Here is a 23,363-nt window from a genome sequence, read left to right as displayed (position 1 = left end):
TAAAACCAAGAGCAAGTATTATCAGTAATAAGTATAAGCTAAAGGTCATTCCATTAAGCTCAGGGGTAAAGAAAGGGTGTCAGTTTTAACCACAACTGTTCAATATAGTGCCAGAAATGCTAGCTATAGCAATAGGACAAGAAAAAGAAATTGAAGTAATAAGTATGGGCAAAGAGGAAAAAAATTATTAGGTTTTACAGATATGTTGGTTTACCTTGAGAACAATAGTCAGTTAACTGAAAAAAGTCATTGAAACAATGAACAACTTTACCAAAAATTGCAAGATATAGCACAAAACTCACACAAATTATCAGCATTTCAGTATATTGCCAACAAAATCTAGCAGGAAGAAAAATCCCATTTAAAATAATAGCAAAGAGTATAAAATACGTGTGAGTCTACTTGTCATTTTATGCGTACAGGAACTATATCAAAACAATTATAACAAAGTCTTTGCACATATAAAGACAGATCTAGATAATTGGAGAAATATTAGTTGCTCATGGGTAGACCTAGTCAATATAAAATGACCATACTACCTAAACTTCTTTAGATAGTATTCAGTGCCATACCAATAAAATGACCAAAGGATTACTTTATAAGGACAGAAAAACATTATAAAATGTCTGGAGGAACACAAGGTCAGTAATATCAAGGGAATTAATGAAAAAAAAAAGTGGGAAGGCAGGGGATCTAGTAGTACCAAATCTCAAACTATACTACAAAACTATAATTATCAAAACAGGTTGGTACTGGTTAAGAAATAGATTAATCAGTGGAAAAGACTGAATGCAGAATACACAGAAGCAAATGAGCACAGTAAATTAATGTTCACAGGAGGTAAAATTGACAGTTTTGATTACATAAGGGTTTTTTTGTACAAACAAAACCAGTGAAGCTAAAATTAGAAAAGAAGCAAGGAGGATGTGGAGGAATCTTTGCAGCTAGCTACTCTGATAAGAGCCTCTTTTTAAGATATATAGGGAACTGAGTCTAGCTTATTAGAATAATATCCATTCCCCAATTGATAAATGGTCCAAGGGTAGGCAGTTTGCAGAGGAAGAAATACAAGCTATCAATAGTCATGTTGAAATTGAAAATAATCATATTGATCAAAGAAATGCTCTAGAATACCACCAGTTAGTGTATTGAAGAGGTAATTTTTGTTCAAGTTGGACTAAATGACTCCTGAGGTCCTTTTCAGTACTGAGATTCTGGGATTCTGAAATACTTCTTAGGGTTGCCATCAGTCAGAATCACAAAAGATACAGATTATTAGAGAATAGGATGATGTAATCTGGAAAGACCCTAGATTAGGAGTGAGGAAGCTTGGCTTCTAGACCTAAATGTGTCACTAACTATTTTGTAGGACTGTGGGCAAGTCATTAGACCTCTCTGAGAATCAGTTTTCTCATCCATAAAATGGAAAGGTTGGACTAGATAATCTCTAATCTCTAGTTCTTCTTCATTAATTTTTTGTTTAATTTTTAATTTTTTTTTAGTTTTCAATATTTACTTTTTATAAGATTCTGAGTTCCAATTTTTTTTCTCCTTTCCCCTCTACCACCCTTCCCAAGACAGCAAGCAATCTGATATAGGCTATACATGTACAATCATATTACACATATTTCCACATTAGTCATGTTGTGAAAGAAGAATCAGAACAAAAGGGAAAAACCATGAGGAAGAAAAAAAAACAAAATAAAGGAGAGAAAAATAGTATGTTTCAATCTGCATTCAGACTCCATAGTTCTTTTTCTGGATGTGGATAGCATTTTGCATCATGAGTTTTTTTTGGAATTGTCTTGCATCATTGCATTGCTGAGAAGAGCCAAGTCTATCATAGTTGGTCATTGCACAATGTTGCTGTTCCTGTGTACAATGTTCCCCTAGTTCCTCACTGCATTCAGAATCAGGTATTTCTGAAGTCTGCCTGCTCATCATTTCTTATAGCACATTAGTATTTCATTACATTCACATACTATGACTTGTTCAGCCATTCCCCAATTGATGGGCATCCCCTCAATTTCCAATTCTTTCTCACCACAAAGAGAGCTGCTATGAATATTTTTGTATATGTGGGTCCTTTTCCCTTTTTATGATCTCTTTGGGGTGCAGACCTAGTAGTGGTATTGCTGGATCAAAGAGTATGAACATTTTTATAGCCCTTTGGGTATAGCTCCAAATTGCTGTCCAGAATGATTGGATCAGTTCACAACTCTACCAACAATGAATTAGTTTTCCAATTTTCCCATATCATCTCCAACATTTATTATTTTCCTCTTTTTTGTCATATTAACCAATCTGATAGGTATGAGGTGGTACCTCAGAGTTGTTTGAATTTGCATTTCTCTAATCAATAATTATTTAGAGCATTTTTCATATGACTATAGATAGCTTTACTTTCTTCATCTGAATACTGCCTATTCATATCCTTTGACCATTTATCAATTGGGCAATTGCTTGTATTCTTATAAATTTGACACAGTTCTCTGTTTATTTTAGAAATGAGGCCTTATCAGAGACACTGGCTATAAAAATTGTTTCCCAGCTTTCTACTTTCCTTCTAATCTTGGTCACATTGGCTTTGTGCAAAAACCTTTTAATTTAATGCAATAAAAATTATCCATTTTGCATTTCATCATGTTCTCTATCTCTTGTTTGGTCATAAATTCTTCCCCTTTCCATAGATCTGACAGGTAAACTATTCCTTGAGCTCCTAGTTTGTTTATGGTATCACCCTTTATGTCTAAATCATGTACCCATTTTAACCTTATCTTGATATATGGTGTAAAATGTTGGTCTATGCCTAGTTTCTGCTATACTATTTTCCAGTTTTCCCAGCAGATTTTGTCAGATAGTGAGTTCTTATCCCAGAAGTTAGAGTGTTTGGGTTTATCAAACAGTAGATTATGATAGTCATTGACTACTGTGTCTTATGTACCTAACCTATTCCACTGATCCACCACTCTACTTCTTAGCCGGTACCAAGTAGTTTTGATGATTGCTGCTTTATAATGCAATTTAAGATCAGGTATGGCTAGGCCACCTTCCCTTGCAGTTCTTTTCATTAATTCTCTTGATATTCTGGACCTTTTGTTCTTCCAGATGAATTTTGTTATTATTTCTTCCACCTCCACAAAATAATTTTTTGGTAGTTTGATTGGTAGGGCACTGAATAAGTAAATTAGCTTAGGTAGAATTGTCATTTTTATCTTATTAGCTTGGCCTACCCATGAACAACTGATGTTTTTCCAATTATTTAGATCTGACTTTATTTGTGTGACAAGTGTTTTGTAATTGTGTTCATATAGTTCCTGGGTTTGTCGTGGCAGGTAGACTTCCAAACATTTTATATGATCTACATTAATTTCATGTGAAATTTCTCTTTCTATCTCTTGCTGCTCAGCTTTGTTAGTATTATATAGACATCCCAATGATTTATGTGGCTTTATTTTATATCCTGCAACTTTGCTAAAATTTTTTTATTATTTCAAATAGTTTTTTAGTTGATTCTCTAGGATTCTCTAAATATATCATCATATCATCTGCAGAATGATAGCTTTGTTTACTCACTGCCTATTCTAATTTCTTCAATTTCTTTTTCTTCTCTTATTACCAAAGCTAACATTTCTAGTACAATATTGAATACCAGTAGTAATAATGTGCATCCTTATTTTACCCTGATCTTATTGGGAATGCTTCTAGCTTATCCCCATGCTTGCTGGTGGTTTTAGATCAATGCTACTTATCATTTTAGCTAAAACTCCATTTATTCCTATGCTTTCTAGCATTTTTAATAGGAATATATTTTGTCAAAAGCTTCTATTGAGATAATTGTATGATTTCTATTAGTTTTGTTACTGATATGGTCAATTTTGCTGCTGATGACCTTCTTAATATTTAACAAGACCTGCATTCCTGGCATAAATTCCACCTGGACATAGTGTATTATCCTTGTGATAAGTTGCTGTAATCTCTTTGCTAATAATTTATTTTAAATTCTTGAATCAATATTCATTAGGGAAATAGGCCTATAATTTTCTTTCTTTGTTTTGGCTCTTCCTGGTTTAGGTATCAGCACCATATTTGTATCATAAAAAGAATTTGGTAGGACTCTTTCACCTATTTTTCCAAATAGTGTATGTAGTATTGGAATTAATTGTTTTTTTAATGTTTGGTAGAATTCCCTTGTAAATCCATCTGGCCCTGGAGATTTTTTCTTAGGGAGTTCATTGATGGCTTGTTCAATTTCTTTTTCTGAAATAGGGTTAAGTATTTTATTTCCTCTTTTGTTAATCTGGATAATTTATATTTTTATAAATATTGATCCATTACACTTAAATTGTCAGATTTATTGGCATACAGTTGGGCAAAACAGCTTTTAATTATTGTTTTAATTTACCCTTCATTGGTGGTGAATTGACCCTTTTTGATACTGGTAATTTGGTTTTCTTCTTTTTTATAAATCAAATTATCCAAAGGTTTATCTATTTTATTGTTTTTTTCATAAAACCAGCTGTTAGTTTTATTTATTAGTTCAATAGTTTTCTTAATTTCCTTTTCTTAATTTCTCCTTTGATTGTCAAAATTTCTAATTTTGTGTTTAATTGGGTATTTTTAATTTGTTCTCTTTCTAGCTTTTTTAGTTGCATGCCCAATTTATTGATCTCCTTTTACTCTATTTCATTCATGTAAGCACTTAGAGATATAAAATTTCCCCTAAGAACTGCTTTGGTTATATCCCATAAGTTTTGATATATTTTCTCATTATTGTCGTTATCTTTGATGAAGTTATTGATTGTTTCTATGATTTGTTGTTTGACCTACTCATTCTTTAGGATTAGATTACTTCATTTCCAATTAATTTTTAGCTTATTTTTCCATGGCCCTTTATTACATCTAACTTTTATTTCATCATGATCTGAAAAGGATGCATTTAATATTTCTGCCTTTCTGCATTGGATTGTGAGGTTTTTATGCCCTAATATATGGTCAACTTTTGTGTAAATGCTATATACCACTGGGAAAAAGGTATATTCCTTTCTAACCGCATTCAGTTTTCTCCAGAGGTCTATTGTATCTAACTTTTCTAAAATTTTATTTAGATTCTTAACTTCTTTCTTGTTTATTTTGTGGTTAGATTTATCTAGTTTTAAGAGGGGGAGGTTGAAGACCCCACTAGTATAGTTTTGCTTTCTATTTCTTCCTGTAACTTCCTTAACTTTTCCTCTAAGAATCTGGATACTATACCACTTGGTGTATATAAGTTTATTGTCTATGGTGTCTTTTATGAAGATGTAGTTTCCTTCCTTATCTCTTTTAATTAGATGTATTTTTGCTTTTGCTTTGTCTGAGATCAGGATTGCTACCCCTGCTTTTTTTTTACTTCAGCTAAAGCATAACATATTTTGTTCCAGCCTTTTACCTTTACTCTGTGTGTATCTCTCTGCTTCAAATGTGTTTCTTGCAAGCAATGTATTGTAAGATTATGGTTTTTGATCCACTTTGCTATCCACTTCCATTTTATGGGAGAGTTCATCCCATTCACATTCACAGTTATAATTATTAACTGTGTCTTTCTCTCCATCCTATTCCTCCTTCCCCCATTTATATTTTTCTCTCTCTTTTCGCCCTTTCCCTCCTCACCAGTGTTTTACTTCTAACCACTACCTCCCTCAATCTGCTTTCCCTTCTATCAACCCCCTCCCTTTTCTTTCCCCTTTCTCCTCCTACTTCCCTATAGGGTAAGATAGATTTCTACAACCAACTGAATGCCTTTGTTAGTCCCTCTTTGAGCCAAATCTGATGAGAGCAAGGTTCAAACAATGCTCACCACCGTCCCTTTTTTCCCCTTTTTGTTAACAGTTCTTTGTGCCTTTTCATGTAATGTAATTTATCCTATTCTGCCCTCTTCTCCCAGTACAATCCTTTTTTTCACCTCTTAATTAGTTTTTTATCATCACATCAAAGTCAACTTATACTCACACCCTCAGTCTATGTATACCCCTTCTAACTGCCCTAGTAAGGATACAGTTCTCAAGAGTTACAAGAATTATCTTCCCATGTAGGGATGTAAACAGTTTGCCCTTATTGAATGACATGGTTTTTTTTTCTCTTTCCTATTTACTTTTTTATGCTTCTCTTGAGTCTTATATTTGAAGGTTGAATTTTCTGTTCAGCTCTGATTTTTTCATCAGGCATGATTAAAAGTCTCCTATTTCATTGAATGTCCATCTTTTCCCCTGAAAGATTATGTTCAATTTTTCTGGGCAGTTGATTCTTGGTTGTAATCCAAACTCCTTTGCCTTCTGGAAGCCCTCCAATCCTTTAATGTAGATGCTGCTAAGTCCTGTGGAATCCTGACTGTAGTTCCATGATATTTAAACTGTATCTTTCTGGCTGCTTGTAGTATTTTCTCCTTGATCTGATAATTCTGGAATTTGGCTACAATATTTCTTGGAGTTTTCATTTTGGGATCTCTTTCAGGAGGTGACTGGTGAATTCTTTTAATGACTATTTTACCCTCTGGTTCTAGGATATGAAGCCAGTTTTCCTTGATGATTTCTTAAAAAATACTATCCAGGCTCTTTTTTTGATCGTGGCTTTCAGGTAGTCCAATAATTCTTAAATTATGTCTCCTGGACCTATTTTCCAGATCAGTGGTTTTTCCAATGAGATATTTTACGTTTTCTTCTATTTTTTTCATTCTTTTGATTTTGTTTGATTCCTGATGTCTCATAGGGTCATTAGCTTCCACTTGCCCAATTCTAATTTTTAAGGAATTATTTTCTTTAGTTACCTTTTGTACCTCCTTTCCATTTGGCCAATTCTACTTTCTAAGGAGTTATTTTCTTCAATGGATTTTTTTTTCCATTTGGCCAATAGCATTTTTTTAAGGAATTGTTTTCTTCAGTCAATTTTTGTCCTTTCTTTCCCAAGCTGTTAACTCTCTTGTGTATCTCATTTCTTTTCCCAATTTTTCTTCTATATCTCTTATTTACTTTTTGAAATCCTTCTTGAGCTCTTCCAGGAAAACTTTTTGGCTCAAGGCCAATTCATAGTCCCATTTGATGTTTCTGATGTAGGTATATTGACAATGTTATCCTCTCCAGAGTTTGTGTTTTGATCTTCCCTGTCACCATAGTAACTTTCTGTGGTCAATGTTTGTTTTTGCTTATTGCTCATTATTTTTGCCTATTTCATGGCTTGGAAAGTTGAGTTCTCCTGCTGGAGCACAGGGGGCACTGTCCCTAACTTCTTGTGCTGGGGCCTCAGGTGCTGGCAGCTAGAGGCTGTAGGGGGTCTGGCAGCTACCTAGTGCTGAGCTCGGGTCCTACTGTTGGTATCTGGCATGTGCTAAAGTCAGGTAGGGTTTTCCTGCATTTCCTTCAGGGCTACACTGAAGCACATGATGGTCTGGCCACTGGGGGATAAATGCCTATCTAGGGCTACACTGAAGCACATGGTGGTTCTCAGAGTCTGCCAGTTCTCCTGGCTATGCTAAGGCACTTGGGGGGTCCTGGTGTTGGCATTTGCCTGCTCTACCACACTGGGGCTCAGGATCTCCCACTGGTTTGCTAAGGTTGGGCTTGCTACTGGTTTGCTGGGATTCTTTCTGTCCTGGATTGTGCTCCCGTTTTATTTGAGTGATATGGACCTGTCTTGCCAATCCTCCAAGTCTCTTGGGCTAAAAGATTGCTCAAGGTCATCTTTCTACTGGCTCCGCTGTTCCAGGATTTGTTCTGGGGAGCTATTTTATGGTTGTTTAGAGGCGAATATGGGAGACCTACAGTGATTTACTGCTTACTCTGCCATCTTGGCTCCCAGAAGTCCCTCTAGTTCTTCTTGTCCTAACAAGAGAAGGCTTAAAATCTACTAACAATCGAATGAGATAACGTATGTAGTGTCTTGCAAACCTTATTGTATTGTATAAATTAGTTGACTGTTATTACTATTATTATTATTATTAGCTTTGTGTCTTGATACTGTCAAAGAGAACTCCATCATCCAGACCTAAGACTCCCATTATCAGCCAGATATCATCAGAAGTTTGTTCCAGTAAAAGTACTGTCATCACAGCCAAGGCAGAAAAACATAAAACAGCAGAGATTTTAGCCACACAAAGCAAGAATTTCTAAACCCACTTTATTATTTCACCAAGTCCTACCCTTCTCCATTGTCTTTAAGTGGGTATAAAATACAGGTTATGATATATACTAACTTAATAAGTCTGGTTGGATCGTCTAAAACCTCTATCAGCTAGAGGCTGAAAATTGTCAGAGGCCTGAGAGAATTTGAGTCCCCAAACTCTGACGCAGATACCCCCAAAGGGAGAGGAAGCGATTCCAAAGATTCTTTCATAATATTGAGAACTAACATTTATATAGCGCTTACTATATGCCAGTGCTAAGCACATTACAATTATTATCTCATTTGATCTTCCCAACAACCCTGGGAAGTAAGTGCTGTTATTGTCCTCATTTTACAGATGAGGAAACTGAGGCAAAATCTCTTTTGAAAACCTATGACCAGTTCAGCATCACTAAATTCCTTTGGTGTTTTCTATGCACAAGACCTCAGGAACCTCAATAGCAGCACCCAATACATAAGATGTCCCCAGGGACATCACAAGGGAAGAATACTCATAAACACAAAGAGAAATCCACCCAGGAATAACTGATGCTAAATGGGGAGGTCCTATCTCCTCTCTACCATCAAGTACTTCAAGGTTTTACATAAACATAAGAGTTAAAAATTTCCAAACACCAGCAATAGAAATCTTACTAATTCTTACTGACTTTCTTGACTTCAAAACCATGCCCCATGTCAGGTCCCTTCATCTTTCTGCTTCCTTTATCAGTTCCCTCTTGTGTCTCTTTTTATTTGCCTTTGTATTCCTAGCATTTAGCACAGTGCCTGGCTCATAGTAAGCACCTAATAAATACTTGTTTCCTCACTCTTATTGGAGCCAGGCCCACTAGGGGAAAGAGTACTCCAGAATTGCTGATTCTAGCTGCTCCTTTCCTTCTTTCACTGTTCAGCTGCACTACCTTCCATACTGTGCTAACAAAACAGCTTATCTCCTCTTGAACAAGCTACTCCAGTAATTGAGAGCTTATTCATGCTTTGTATAATTTCAAATCCTTCTCTCCTGTGATTCTTCCCTTTCCTTTACCCCTACTGTGAATTGCCAAGCTTTATTGATTCTGCCTCCACAACTCATCTCACATCCTTCCCTTCATCTCTGGTCACACAATCTCTGCCTTATTTTAAGTCCTCATCACATTTTGCCTGTAATATTGCAGTAGCATCCTAGTTGTTATCCCTGTTTGTAGTCTCTCTACACTCCAATTCATCTTCCACATAGCTGCCAAATTAATATTCCTAAAATACAGATCTATCCCAGTACACTAGGAGATTTGGGGAAGATATCAGGTTCTCTTAGCTGTTTTCTTTACCATTTAGCAGCAAATGCTTTCTAAATGAGTGATTTTGTTGCATGGAATCAGAAAGATAAAAAACAGTCTGTGTGTAAAAGTTATGTACTTGAAAGCCAAAAATATCCGAATGAAAGTTTGAGGTATGTGTGGTTGACCTTTAACATCACAGCAGAGTATAGAAATACAACTGCAGATTCCTCACCCTCCTAATTAAGGATATGTGTATGTATATGTGTATGTGTGTATATACATACATATGTATATACACACATACACACATACACACATATATGCATATATGTGTAAATACATGCATACATGTACATACAGACATACATATATATACATATACATACTACAGGTTTTCTGGAGGATGATCCTACCAATGTCAGCGCATGGGATATAGGACCATAAAGAGAGCAATAGCCAAAAGAGAGAAGTTTTCAGCCTTTCTTTATATTCAGAGGAGGTTTGGCCTTCTCATATGGGCAATAATGACCTTATTCATGGCTTCTAGGATCTATATCATGTGATTAAAGACCAGGCTTAAATTTAACTTTTATAATAACTCCCTGTTTTAATAGGCTCAAAGCCTGGGTCTGTGACCTCTTTATTTTTATATTTCTACCACTAAGGGGATAAGAGGCCAATCCCTCTGCACTGTTGGCAGTTATCAATAGTTATAGATACCAGGCACTCACCATATTGTTGCCAAACAGTATAGATACTAGGTTGGCATAGCCCATAGAAGCTCAAAATTCCTGAGCTCAAGAAAACTGACAGCTACAGTCTCACAGTTACTGGAATTGTAGGTCTGTTCCACCTTGCCCAGAAGCTCTTTGGAATTTTGAATATGGGCCTTATGATTGAGGTATGTGAGATTAGTAAATTCCAAACAAACAAATAAAAGGAAGGGATGAACAAATGATATCATCAGTCTGTTCATAGCCTAAATAAATGAGTTAACTCATTACTGTTAACCAGTTACCAAACTTCAAACTGCTATAGGTACAGTGAATAGATTGACATTAATTTTTTTTTGTATTTCATATATTGACAGTGTCTTGCATCTTGATCCTATATACTACAATCTATAAGATAAATCATGTGGAGATTTTCAAAATTGTCCAATCTTCAAGAAAAACCCCACCAAGGCAGAGCTCTGAGCTGATGGCACTTTATTAAAAGGTCACTGGTCCCCTCCAATGAAGTGAACCTCATATCTTCCTCATGATCTGAGATGCCCCCTTCCTCCAGGGCCTTAGTTTTATAGTGCTTGATACTCCACTTGATAGGTGGAGCAGACTAAAAATATAGAGTCTGATTGGTGGATAGACCTTGCCCATTACCCTCCAGGAGAGTCTACACAAAATACAGAATCCCATTGGTTGACAAATGGGCTAGTGAGCAGATCTTAGCAGACCTATCTTGACCTTCCAAGAAGTCCTGCCAAAGTCAATGAACAGGCTCATGGGGTTGGGCTGATAAGCAGATGTCAAAACATCTTCATGGACCAACACACAGGTAGAAGGGCAGGCCATAGTCCAGCAACCAGGGTCACCCATTGGCTATGTGTTCATGGTCCTGTTGGGCAATAGAGAGATGACAAGGGGTGGAGGGGCAACACAAACACTGGGGGACTTTCCATGTAATTGAGTCACCTCTGTCACACTGGGTTTGGTCACCATAACAAGGAAAAACAAGGGTAGACATCCTCTAGTTAGCTTCCTATGATTAAGCAAGTGAACTTACAATCTGTATTTCACAGCTCTGAGACCTGCTATCAGAACTTATAATCACTACCCTATGGAAACATATTAAACTGTTTAATACTGATTGGAATAAAATAGGTTTCCAATAAATTATCTATCACAATTATTGGGGGGGCTAAAAAAGCCTGCTATTGTAACATCATTCCCACAATTAAAACTTTTCAGTAGTTCCCTATTGCCTCTAGGCTAAAATACAAAGTTTTCAGCATAGCATTTAAACCTATCACATTATAGTTCCCAGTTACCTTTCCAGTCTTATTTCTTATTATCCTCTATTCTAGTCAAACTGACCTGCTGTTCCCTGTGCATAACATTCTATCTCCTACTCCTGTTCCCTTACACTGGTGGTCCCCCACAACTGGAGCACACTCTGGCTTTTTTTTTTTCACACTGGGCTTCTTTATCTCGACCAGGTTGGAAGTACAGTAGCCATTCACAGTCTCCACCCCCCTACTAACAGGCATTAGGAGCTTTGACCTGCTCCAATTCCAATCTGGGCAACCTAGTGGCCCTCACTCCCAGTGATACACCATATTGTAAAGGACTTAGGGTGAACACACTCTTAACTTTAGCTCGCTATCTCTCAGAACTCACGAGCTTAAGCAATCTGCCAGCCTCAGCCTTCTTAGTAACAGGAATTTTAAGTATGCACCATCACACCCTGCCTTTTTAATTTTAAGAGATTCTAAAAGGTAGAGGTGAAGACAAGGTATAGTCAGGCATATATGTGATGGTGCATTCTTGAAATTCAAGGCTATCTTCTATGCAGGGTTTTTCTGGATTCCTCAATTTTACGCTCTCTCCCCATTTAAACTACTCTATATAATTTTTCATTATGCTTTGTATTTATCTGTTGTTGTATTTATCATGTCGTATTTATCATGTTGTACCTCCTTTTCCCCAAGCCCCCATAGAATGGAAGCTACTTGAAGGCAGAGGCTGTTTCATTATTGCCTTGTATCTCCAATTCCTATCATAACACCTCACACGCAATTGATACTTAATAAATGCTCGTTAAAGTAAACCAAGTTAAATAGAAGTCCCAAACAAAGATGGCGTCATTTTGATTAGCTAATTAACAGTTTTGGCTAGAAACATCCTCTTCGTGCCAGAAAAGACTCTAATTGGAGTAGACAATATGGCTTGAATTTAGTAATTACAAAACACCCACACTCTTAACGTTACTATTACTATTATTTCCATTTGTATGCCTCCATAGGCATACAGTTCTCCACAAGGTACCTTTGCATATTGCTTGAGTTCTACCAAGCTCTTTCTGAACAGTTTACTTTGGACTCAGTCTTTCAATTATTACTGCCAAATTTGTCTGTCTGCCTTAATAATGTGGGAAATGCCATCCTACAGGCATGAAAAACCTGGCATTCAGTGAAGTTTTCCCTACTTCTTCATATTATAGCAATGGCCAAAAAGAACTCTATGAGTGCTACACCACATAGGAATTGTATAGATTGTGGGGAAGGTTATTATACTTTTACAATTAGAGTAAAGTCATTTTCAATTTAGACTTTGTTCTTTTCCCCCTGACTTTTTATATTTGTACTACACTCACTGTTTGGAAGGGGAATGAATTGAGAGTTTTATAAATTGAAAGGCTGTCAACTTGTTCTTCATTATAATAATTTTCTGTGAAGGACTTTTTCTGGTTCATTAAAGCATAACTTAGTAAAGTGGTATGATGTGACTAAAATTCCATTTTCTTCCATGCTACCAACCTCTCTTCTGTTCTTAATGATAGTTCCATTAAGATTTCAAAACTCCAATGTCTTACATTCACTATTGTGCCTATTTTTCATGTTAATAAAAGCAACTGGTTATCTACTTTTGTAAAGAGCATTAAGGCTCTCTCCACCTGTATCGAAGGAGCAGACAGCCATCTCTCAAGATTGTAATAAAGGTAACCTTTGCTTTCCACCTTAAAAAAAAGAGTATTAAGATTATCATGAGAAATATAGCTCCATTTTGTAAGAAACAGAATCATCTCTAACTGCACCTTTTAAAAACATATATTTTTTGTGGTTATATTCAGAAAATAGGTATTTTCCATAAATAGAATTTGTTGACATTTTAGCAGTACAAAAAAAAATCCCCATAAAAATAAGTTGTATCTTGGATTCAAACTCATTTTAAATAATCATTTATCTTCACATTTCAAAAACTCCTTTTTCCTTATTAATTTAAAGAAAAATTTAAGACTATTGTTCTAATTCATTGAATTGTGGTTGCAGAAAAGTGTTCACAAATTGTGAACAGCATATTGAGCAACATTTCCCTCCCTTCCTTAGGCGATTTATAATAATAAGAGCATATTTGAATTGTCCCATAGGTAAGAGGAATGAGTACCTTTTCCTCTGTACTTAGATGAAGCAGGGTTGTATAACCCTTAAAATTTACAAGACAGGAGAAAAGTTGGCAAAAATGTTTCTCATTATTCTCCTGGCTTCACTTGCTTGCCTCTCTACATCTTAAAGACTTTTGTCTGCATATTCTGTATAAGGGTGAGTTGGCCAACAATCTACAATCGCTGTGGATTCACAGTTCAGCTGTGCAGAAATCCCACAAGGGATGCACAGGAGACCCATGTGCTGTGGGAGCCAGGAGAAAGCATCACTATGTTCTTAAGATCAAAGAAGAAAGTCAAGCTAATCCTGCATTACAAGGAATAAATAATCCTACAGGCTCCCTCAAACTTTCCATTCAGTTGAAAACTAGTAAGAGGGTGCTAAAGCTAGAAAGCTAGTTCAAGTTCATGTTATATTTTCCTTTTTCAAAAAGTAGTCAACAAACCCTGATACAAAAATTATTTCTTTACCTAATTCCAAAAGAGCTTTTTTTTAAAATTTTTTAAGATTCATTAATTTATTTATTTTTAGTTTTCAACATTCACTTCCACAAGATTTTGAGTTCCAGATTTTCTCCCCATCTCATCCCTCCCTCAACCCTAAGACAGTGTGCATATTGAATAGCCTTTCCTCTAATCTGCCCTCCCTACAGGATAGATTTCTATTCCACATTGCATATATATCTTATTTCCCAGTTGCATGTGAAAACAATTTTTAACATTTGTTTTTAAAACTTTGGCTTCCAGATTTTTCTCCCTTCCTCCCTCCCCACCCACCCTCATTGAGAAGGCAAGCAACTCAGTACAAGTTATACTTGTGTAGTTATGCAAAACACTTCTATAGCAGTCATGCTGTGGAAAATGCTATTTCCCTTCATCCTATCCCGCCCCCTGTTTATTCTATTCTCTCTCTTGACCCTGTCCCTCCTCAGAAGTGTTTGCTTCTGATTACCTCCTCCCCTAATCTTCCCTTCTCTCTATCATCCCCCTACTCTCTTATCTCCTTCCCCTCTATTTTCCTATAGGGTAAGATAGCTTTTCATACCAAATAAGAATCACTCATTCCTCTTACCTTCCCCTATTTCCCCTCTACTGTAAAAGCTTTTTCTTATTTGTTTTATGTGAGATAATTTACCCATTCTACCTCTCCCTTTCTCCTTCTCCCAGTATATTCCTCTCACCCCTTAATTTTATTCTCCAGACATCACCCCTTCATCTTCAACTCACCCTGTGCTCTGTATCAATCTATCTATACATATAATTTTTTCCCTCCAACTACCGTAATAGTGACAAAGATCTCATGTGTTCCAAATATCATCTTTCCACATAGGAATGTAAACAGTTCAACCTTAATAAGTCCCTCATGATTTTTCTTTCCTGTTCACCTTTTCATGCTTCTCTTGAGTCCTATATTTGAAAGTCAGATTTTTTATTTATCTCTGGTCTTTTCATCAAGAATGCTTGAAAATCCTCTACTTCATTGAATATCCATTTTTTCCCCTGAAGGATTATACCCAATTTTGCTGGGTAGGTGATCCTCGGCTGTAACCCTATCTCCTTTGACCTCTGGAATATCATATTCCAAGCCCTCTAGTCCCTTAATGTAGAAGCTTCTAAATCTTGTGCTATCCTGATTATGTTTCCACAATACTTGAATTGTTTCTTTCTGGCTGCTTGCAATATTTTCTCCTTGACCTGGAAACACTGGAATTTGGCTGCAATATTCCTAGGAGTTTTCCTTTGGGGATCTGTTTCAGGAGGTGATCAGTGGATTCTTTTCATTTCTATTTTACCCTCTGGTTCTAGAATGTCAGGGCAGTTTTCCTTGATAATTTCTTGAAAGATGATGTCTAGGATCTTTTTTTCATCATGGCTTTCAGATAGTCCAGTAATTTTAAATTATCTCTTCTCGATCTTTTTTCCAGGTCAGTTGTTTTTCCAGTGAGATATTTTACATTGTTTTCTATTTTTTCATTCTTTTGGTTTTGTTTTACAATGTCTTGATTTCTCATAAAGTCACTAAATTTCCTAATTGCTCCATTCTAATTTTTATGGAAGTATTTTCTTCAGTGAGGTTTTGGGCTTCCTTTTCCATTTGGCCAATTCTGCTTTTTAAGGCATTCTCCTCATTGGCTTTTTGGACCTCTTTTGCTGTTTGGGTTAGTCTATTTTTAAGGTGTCATTTTCTTCAATATTTTTTGGGTCTCCTTTAGCAAGCTGTTGACTTGTTTTTCATTTTTCTTGCATCACTCTTATTTCTCTTCCCAGTTTTCCCTCTACTTCTCTTATTTGCTTAAGATCTGTTATTTTTAAGTACAGTCTTTTCATACTCCCTAATCCAATATCCTGAGGTTGGCACATTTGCAAAAGTATGTGGTCCCTCTGGCCAGGATTGCCCCATTTGTCCTGAAAACTCAAATGAGTGGACTCAAATGAGGACTAATACCTAATATACTTTGACATGCCAGACAGTAAGTTACCATCTTAAATACCATAAGTTGACTTATTCTGGTTCCAAGATCTCTATTTCCATCCAAATCAAAGCTACCCATGGGGATAACAGTGGAACAAATATTTAAGAAAAAAAAAGATTTTAATATTGTGTTATAAGACTGCCACATTCAGCTGCTCTGGCAGTGAGCACATCTGCAGAGGACTGGGAATTTATACCTGGCAGCTGCAGATGAGGACGGTCATAGACAAAATTGTGGCTCTTCAGTGCTTTCCTCCATCCCCTCCTTTCATATCTCCTAGGCAGTTATGCCTGTTACCTTACTCAAACTTGCCTGCACTGTGTCCCATCCCCTCTGGGCTCTGCTCTGTTAAAAAAAAAAATTAATTGGTGCTGGTTTTTAATGGCTGTTAATCTGTTAGGTATATTAGGCTTCCCAGGTAACATAATTGCATTTTAATGGGAGCCTTTAGGAAATGACATGGGAATGCTAGCCAGGATGAGAATTTCAGATGCCAAGGAGGTCAATGAGAGACAGGAAGACTTTCTCATCCCCTCCAAATTATACCAGGTAGGTAGCTGCTTAGGGAAAGGACCCACTCTAGTTGCCAAGCCAGAGGGGCAGCTATGTGGTGCAGTAGCTAGGGTGCTGGACCTAGTGTCAGGAAGAACCGAATTCAAATCTGTCCTCATGAATTTAGTAGCTGTATGACCCTAAGCAAGTCACTTAATCTCAGTTTCCTCAACTGTAAAATGGGGATAATAACGGCACCTCCCTTCTTGCAGGGTCATTGTGAGGATCAAATGAGACATTTGTAAAGCAGTTAGCACTGAGCTTGGCACATCATAGGTTTTATTTAAATATTTATTCCCTCTGCCCCCCCAAGCCAAGATTGCAAAGTTTCATAGAGTTTTGTAGATAGTAGGCGCTAAATATTGGCTGAATTCAGTTTTCCTGAGCTATGGCCTACCTCCTCTTTTTACTTTATCACTAATCCCCTCTTCAGTAAAGGGTTATTAATGGCACTCCTGGGGGAACGTACCTATCCCAGCCATTCTTCATGTCACCTCTGCGTTAGAATGACTATGTCATTACCCAGCATATTGTTTCTCTTGATATATTTGCCTCAGGTCCCATGTCCCACAGAAGCTGACATCACTAAACTATTGACTAACAGAGAGATCAAGAAGGACAGAAGGCAAAGATATACTGGCAAAGTCCCTTCTAATCTTTTCACTCTCAACGATGAAGAGGACTGCTTAAGGGCACTGAAATGGATGAATGAGAACTTTATTCCTTCGGAAGGTAAGGATTTTTGTAACTATAAACATTTTCAGAGCAGTGTTTGATTTCTATAATGAGTCTCATTCTTCATCTAGTTTAGCATATAATTACTGCCTAATTAATTCCAACCAAATCTTTCATCTGTCATGCTTTGTTTTCCAGATTAATTTACAACTTGTTGTCATTTTTGGACACCCAGAATGTTTGCTGGGGGAAAAAGGCTTGAGATAGTTTAATTATCTATAATTATTATATGCCACAAAATGAATATCCTAAGAGCAAAGCTTGGCTAAAATCATTAACTAATTAAAGAATAATTTAATAAGCAAACATGTTTAGCAATTATATGAAAAATATGTCTCCTTTTCTAAAGCTGAAAAGAGCTAGAAAAAAACAGGAGGTCTAAATTAGGAGAGTTTTTTTTCCTATTCAAAATCCATTGTCCTCTTCTTTAGTGTTTTCTATAGAGTCCTTCACACAGGTGTACATATTCAAGTTGCATACCACTTTTTGTGCTAAAATGGACACATAAAATATGTACAAATGTATCTATCATTCAAAGGTGTTTTCTACCAATTGTTCTCTATTACCTTAGATTTCATTGAAATTTGACTAAGTAAAAATGCCAATGAGAATTCAGTTGGTTATACTTTTTGCCTGCATGGTCTAAGGATTCAAAAGGTATCTAGAAAGTGGGGGTGGAGGGAGAAGCATAACATTAAAAGAAGTACAACCACCTATCTTTGGTGAGAAATTTAAAAGGAATCAACAAGAAATTAAAAATCATGTACCACATTTTTATTTGAGTTTTCATTTTTGAATTTCCCAGAACACTTTAGTCACCCTTAATCCTTGCCCTGTGACCTACGAGTATACAAATACTTGGATGCATGCTGTAAACAAAGAGTATAGGGGCAAATAATTTTTAATTTTACCAAAGTCAAGCTCAAGAATGTTCTATATGCTTGCCTAATTGTTATGAGTCACAGTTTGTAAAAATCAATGACCTAATATATTAAGTATATCCAATTTGTGTCTGGTCTTGGAATTCACAGTTAGAAGGAACCTTGAAAGCACTGAGACCAACCCTTTCATTTTACAGATGAGGAAATGAGGAAACTGATGCCTAGTAAGGTTGCTTAGTTTTCTCTCTCTCTCTCAAGTAATACATGTATATATATATGTGTGTGTGTGTGTGTGTGTGTGTGTGTGTGTATGTATATATATATATGTATATATATATGTGTATATATACACACATACATGTATATGTATATTTTGTGTGTATGTATACATATGAATACATGATAGAGATATCCAGGTAGCCAGCTGTTCTGTGTGTGTGTGTGTGTGTATATATAAAAATAAAAAATATGTATGTATATGTATATATATATACACACACACATATGTATGCATATGTATGTGTATGTATGTGTATGCTTGTATATGCATATATAATCCATATGTGTTGTACTATATATATTTGTGGATATATATACATATATATTTGTATTCAAATATATGATAAGAACAGCCAGGTGGCAGAAAGACTCACCACCCCTGGGGACACTTTGTTTTCTTCTTTTGACTGTCTGTTGAGTTTACTCAGAACTCAGCTAGGCTTGGCTATTCACATGGTTTGAACAGGCTGGGCAAGTCACTGACTTTATTCCTTCCAGTGAAATGGAGGACCACTAGGCCTTCCCATCTGCCCTGACTTTGTGCCCAGCAGGTTCCCAGCACTGTTTTATGGCCTAATGTTGTCCCTAAGGACCCCTGGATCTTCCCTGCCACAACACTGTGCACTAGTAAGACTTCTGGACCCTTCTACCTGCCTTGGAGTTGATCTTTCTTATATGTGGTATCTCTCCCAATTAGAGTTTGAATTTATTGAAAGTCAGGTCTGTCTTGTTTTTTTTTTTTTATTTGTATCCCCAGTGCTTTGTAAAGTCTGTGGTACAGAGTAAGAACTTAATAAATGTTGTTTGTTGGGTTTTTTGTTAATTCATGTATGGTTCTATATGCTTGTCAGATAGGGAACTGGTGGAGCTTTTAATTAGGGAAATGAAACCCTTCTTTGGGGTAATGAAAGATCTACTGTGTGACCTAATATTCCTGTGTTTGGCTAAGATGGAATTAAGGTCTATGTCATAGAATTTAAGGAGACTGGCCAGTGTGAATGTTAAAGGTAGCATTAAACTCTGATCTCTCTGATTCCAAGTCCAGCACTCTGTCTACTATACCATGAATTCTGGTTCTAGTCAAAGAAATACTACCTCTGTCATTTATTGCCTGTGTTACTCTGAGCAAGTTGTTTATCTTCTCTGGGACTCAGTTTCCTCATCTGTAAAATGAGGAGGTTGGACTAGGTGGTCTCTAAAGTAGCTCTCAGCTCAAAGTCTATGATCCTTTGATTCCCTCCCCCATCATTGCTTCTTTTTCCTTCATCTCCATTCTCTCCTTATCAACTTGCTCCCTCTCTAATATCTACAAATACACCCAGATATCCCTTTAAAAATATAAGAGCCTTACCTTCTCTCCACCATTTCCTCAAGTTATTATCCTCTCTTTTCTCCCTTTCACAGACAAAGTCCTATAAGGGGATGTCCACATTCACTTCCCATTCATCAGTGAGTTCCAGTAAACTCTTAAGTCCCTGATTTCCCCAAGAATTCTAACATACTTACATATGAATCCCAACTATATAGGGCATTTCTCTTTAAGAAGAGAAGAGAAGCGAAAGGGGACCCAGAAATTAACTGGAAACAAGCTCTCCATTCTGAGTTCTTACTTGGTCCTCTGAGCCCCTACACTGTCTGCCACTGCCTTGAAATATCGGGAAATGTATAAGGCAGAAGATAAGCATGAGAAAGAGTGCTCTGTAGTTCTTATATTCATGCTAGACCATCTAGCTCACTTTGATTGTTTGTGGGGTTTGCTCTAGTCTGTCAAAATATTGCACTGTCAAGCTTCTGTCTATCCCTTTGATTCTTGGATTATAAATGCTCCTTCTACATCAGTATTGAAAAGAAGATAGGGTAGTTGTATAGCTTTTAGGGATCTCTAAGTATAATATACGATTGAGATAATATGATTTGGTACATTGCACAGGGACTATATCTTTCAGAGCTTGCTTGATGTACTGGTTTTGTCATCTATAAAGAATTCTACCTGAAATTCAAATTAATTGAAAACAAAGAAAATTCCAGGAATGAAACAAATAGTATTATTTTAAAATGCTTCTTTCCTTTGTAGCACACATCCCTTCATGAGATTTTCCTCCTCCTTCTCCTTAATAATCATTTATGGAATGCTTACTATGTTCAAGGCACTGTGCCACAGTTCTGAATTACCAAAAAGTATATGGCTGTCCCCTTAGGTAATTGACATTCTCTTTGAGGACTCTCTCTCTCTCTCTCTCTCTCTCTCTCTCTCTCTCTCTCTCTCTCTCTCTCTCTCTCTCTCTGTCTCTGTCTGTCTGTCTGTCTGTTTGTCTGTCTCTCTCTCTCTCTATATATATATATGTATATATACATATATGTGTGTATATATATGTGTGTGTGTATATAATATATATGAAAATAAAATTCTTGAAGAGAAAATGATGTAGTTTATAAGTGCCAAATGAATGTTACAGACCATAAGTGCTATGGGAGGAGGAGTCTGCTGTGGATTTGGGTTTTGATAAGGCTTCACAGAGTAGGTAGAAGAAATTAGTTTAAGCTAGCTGGGATTTAGCATGGACAGAGGTAAAGGGAAAGGACATTACAGGCAGGGGAAATAATAGGAGCAAAACTTGGAGGAAATAATGAAGATAGCATAATGGGGCACAATGAGCAGACAGTTTGGCTGGGACATCCTACTCCTGAAAGGGAGTAGTTGAGGGTGTGGCTGAACTGGTATTAAAGAGTTGCCATGTGTGGTTGCCATGTAAGGAGTGTGATCTTTATTTCACAGTCTATAGCTATTGAAGGTGTTTGAACAGAGGAGCAATATGAGCAAAGGAGAGTTTGAGGAAGTTTAACCTCACAGTAGCATGCAGGGTGGAGAAAGAGTGGAAACAGGGAGACCAATAGGTATGGGGGAAATGAGGGCCTGGCTTAAGGTAGTGACAGTAGAAATTCAAAGGTAATATTTGTTGGGCACCTTTGTGCTATTCGGGCAGTCCCTTTAGCTGCCTTTTTTTTAAAAAATAATTTCATTGTCTCTATGTGTACTTCTGACTCTACTTCCAAATCATTAATAAGAATTAAGTGTCCAAAACTGATTAAGGCATTAAAAAGACTGGTCAAAGCTATATCTAGTACCACCAGAGTGTCTAAAAAACAAAAAAGCAACATAACTACTAGATCTTTCTATGAACAAAAGGTTAGAAATAAAGTTAGAGCCCTGAGAGCTACTATATTACTATTACATTACCTCTCAATCCCAGCTTTCTCCTCAAGTCAGTTTAATAACACCTGAGAAATGCCTTCTTTTGAGTGGACGTTTTTCATTATAGTTCATTTTTTTCTTCCTCAATACCATTCTATCCTTTTCTAAATACATTAATTTTTTTTAAATCAGCAATTTCCAGACCTTTATCTCCTGGCTGAATTTATCTACTTCTGTCCAAGCACTCTCTTATCCTTTAAGTATCTTCAAAGGTAAGATTGAAACTGCCACTCTACTCACAGCCTTTCAATGTTCTAGCAGTTAATATGTATATATATATATATATATATATATATATATATATATAATATATACGTATATATATATAATACATATATGTATATATATACGTATATATATATATAGATAGATATATGTATATATATATATATAATATATACGTATATCTATCTATATAATATATATACGTATATATATATATATACGTATATATATATATATAGATAGATAGATAGATGCTGTATGCCAGGAATTCTCTATACCAATGATATATCAGAACCAATCCCAATCTAGGTCTATCCTATGAATGAGTAAAGACACTCACAATCTTTGCCCTATCATCTCTCTATAGCTTAAAAACTTCAAAAACTCAATTGTTGCTTTGTGGTGGAATCAACAGATAGGAATGAAATATTTTCCAAAGGTGTAAATTTTAGGTCAGTGTACATTAGTAGATAAATAGTAGATGATAGAAAGAGAATAGAGCTAATAGAGAGAGACTGATAGATGATAGATTGTAATAGATAGAGTGATATCAGAAAAATGATAGGTGATAGAGATAGATGATCAAGAGAGATTATCGGTAGAAAGAGAGATGAGAGATAAAAAGATGATGGATAGTAGAGAGATACAGATGATTGAGAGATAGATAGTAGAGATATCTAGATGATAGATGAATAAAGAAAGCGTTTATTAAGTGCTTACTTTGTTAAGCACTCAGCAAAGAAATATAAGCAAACAAGATAGTCCCCAACATCAAGGAGCTTACATTCTAATGGGAAAAGACAATATAGAGAGGGGAGCGAGAAGAAAGGGGGAGGGATTAAACTATTTGAATGGCTGCACTGTAGATTGAAGATAGTCCAAGTTGCTATTTCAAATATTTCCAAAAACAGTATACAACATATAGTATGGAGTTCAGCTTAGGATTTTTCTGATAAAATCCAACAGCCTAATACACTATAACATTTTGTGACTATAATTGAAACTAATTGAAATTCATCTGCTATTAGCTCTGTACTTTCTATGAAAATGAAAAAATTGGATGGGAGTAAGGTAAAAAAATAAAACTGCTTTAATGGCTTGAAATGGATCAATTATTTTCATCTTTAGTTAAATACAGCTTACTGCTTTATTAAAAGCATATTTGTAGGAAAAGTACAACATTAAAATTCCAGCGCATGAATCACCAAGCAAAGCCTTTGTTGCTATGTCTAATATATTCTTTTTTTTTATTTTTTGAAAAACATAATGAAACAGGTCATACTAAGGTCAAAGAAATCTTATGTTTCAACCTACAAAAAATAAAAAGGAGATTCATCAACTTGTGAACATCAGATAGCTTATAATATTGTTATATTATTCCAAAATGTTA

At 36.0% G+C, this 23,363-nt stretch overlaps 1 protein-coding gene across 1 annotated transcript in view; it reads left to right on the top strand.

The window, feature by feature from the left end:
• Positions 1-23,363, top strand: part of CFAP61 (cilia and flagella associated protein 61) — a 355,672-nt gene that overhangs the window by 219,268 nt on the left and 113,041 nt on the right. Inside the window, exon 21 of the mRNA XM_020986789.2 lies at positions 17,158-17,332. Coding sequence (XP_020842448.1) covers positions 17,158-17,332 — 175 coding nt within the window. The remainder of the gene's footprint in view (positions 1-17,157; positions 17,333-23,363) is intronic.

The sequence above is a fragment of the Phascolarctos cinereus genome, unplaced genomic scaffold (assembly GCF_003287225.1).
Source record: "Phascolarctos cinereus isolate Bilbo 61053 unplaced genomic scaffold, phaCin_HiC Scaffold_2;HRSCAF=192, whole genome shotgun sequence".
Classification (NCBI taxonomy): domain Eukaryota; kingdom Metazoa; phylum Chordata; class Mammalia; order Diprotodontia; family Phascolarctidae; genus Phascolarctos; species Phascolarctos cinereus.
The sequence above is the reverse complement of the archived record's forward strand: the minus strand, read 5'-3'. Positions and strand labels throughout refer to the sequence as shown.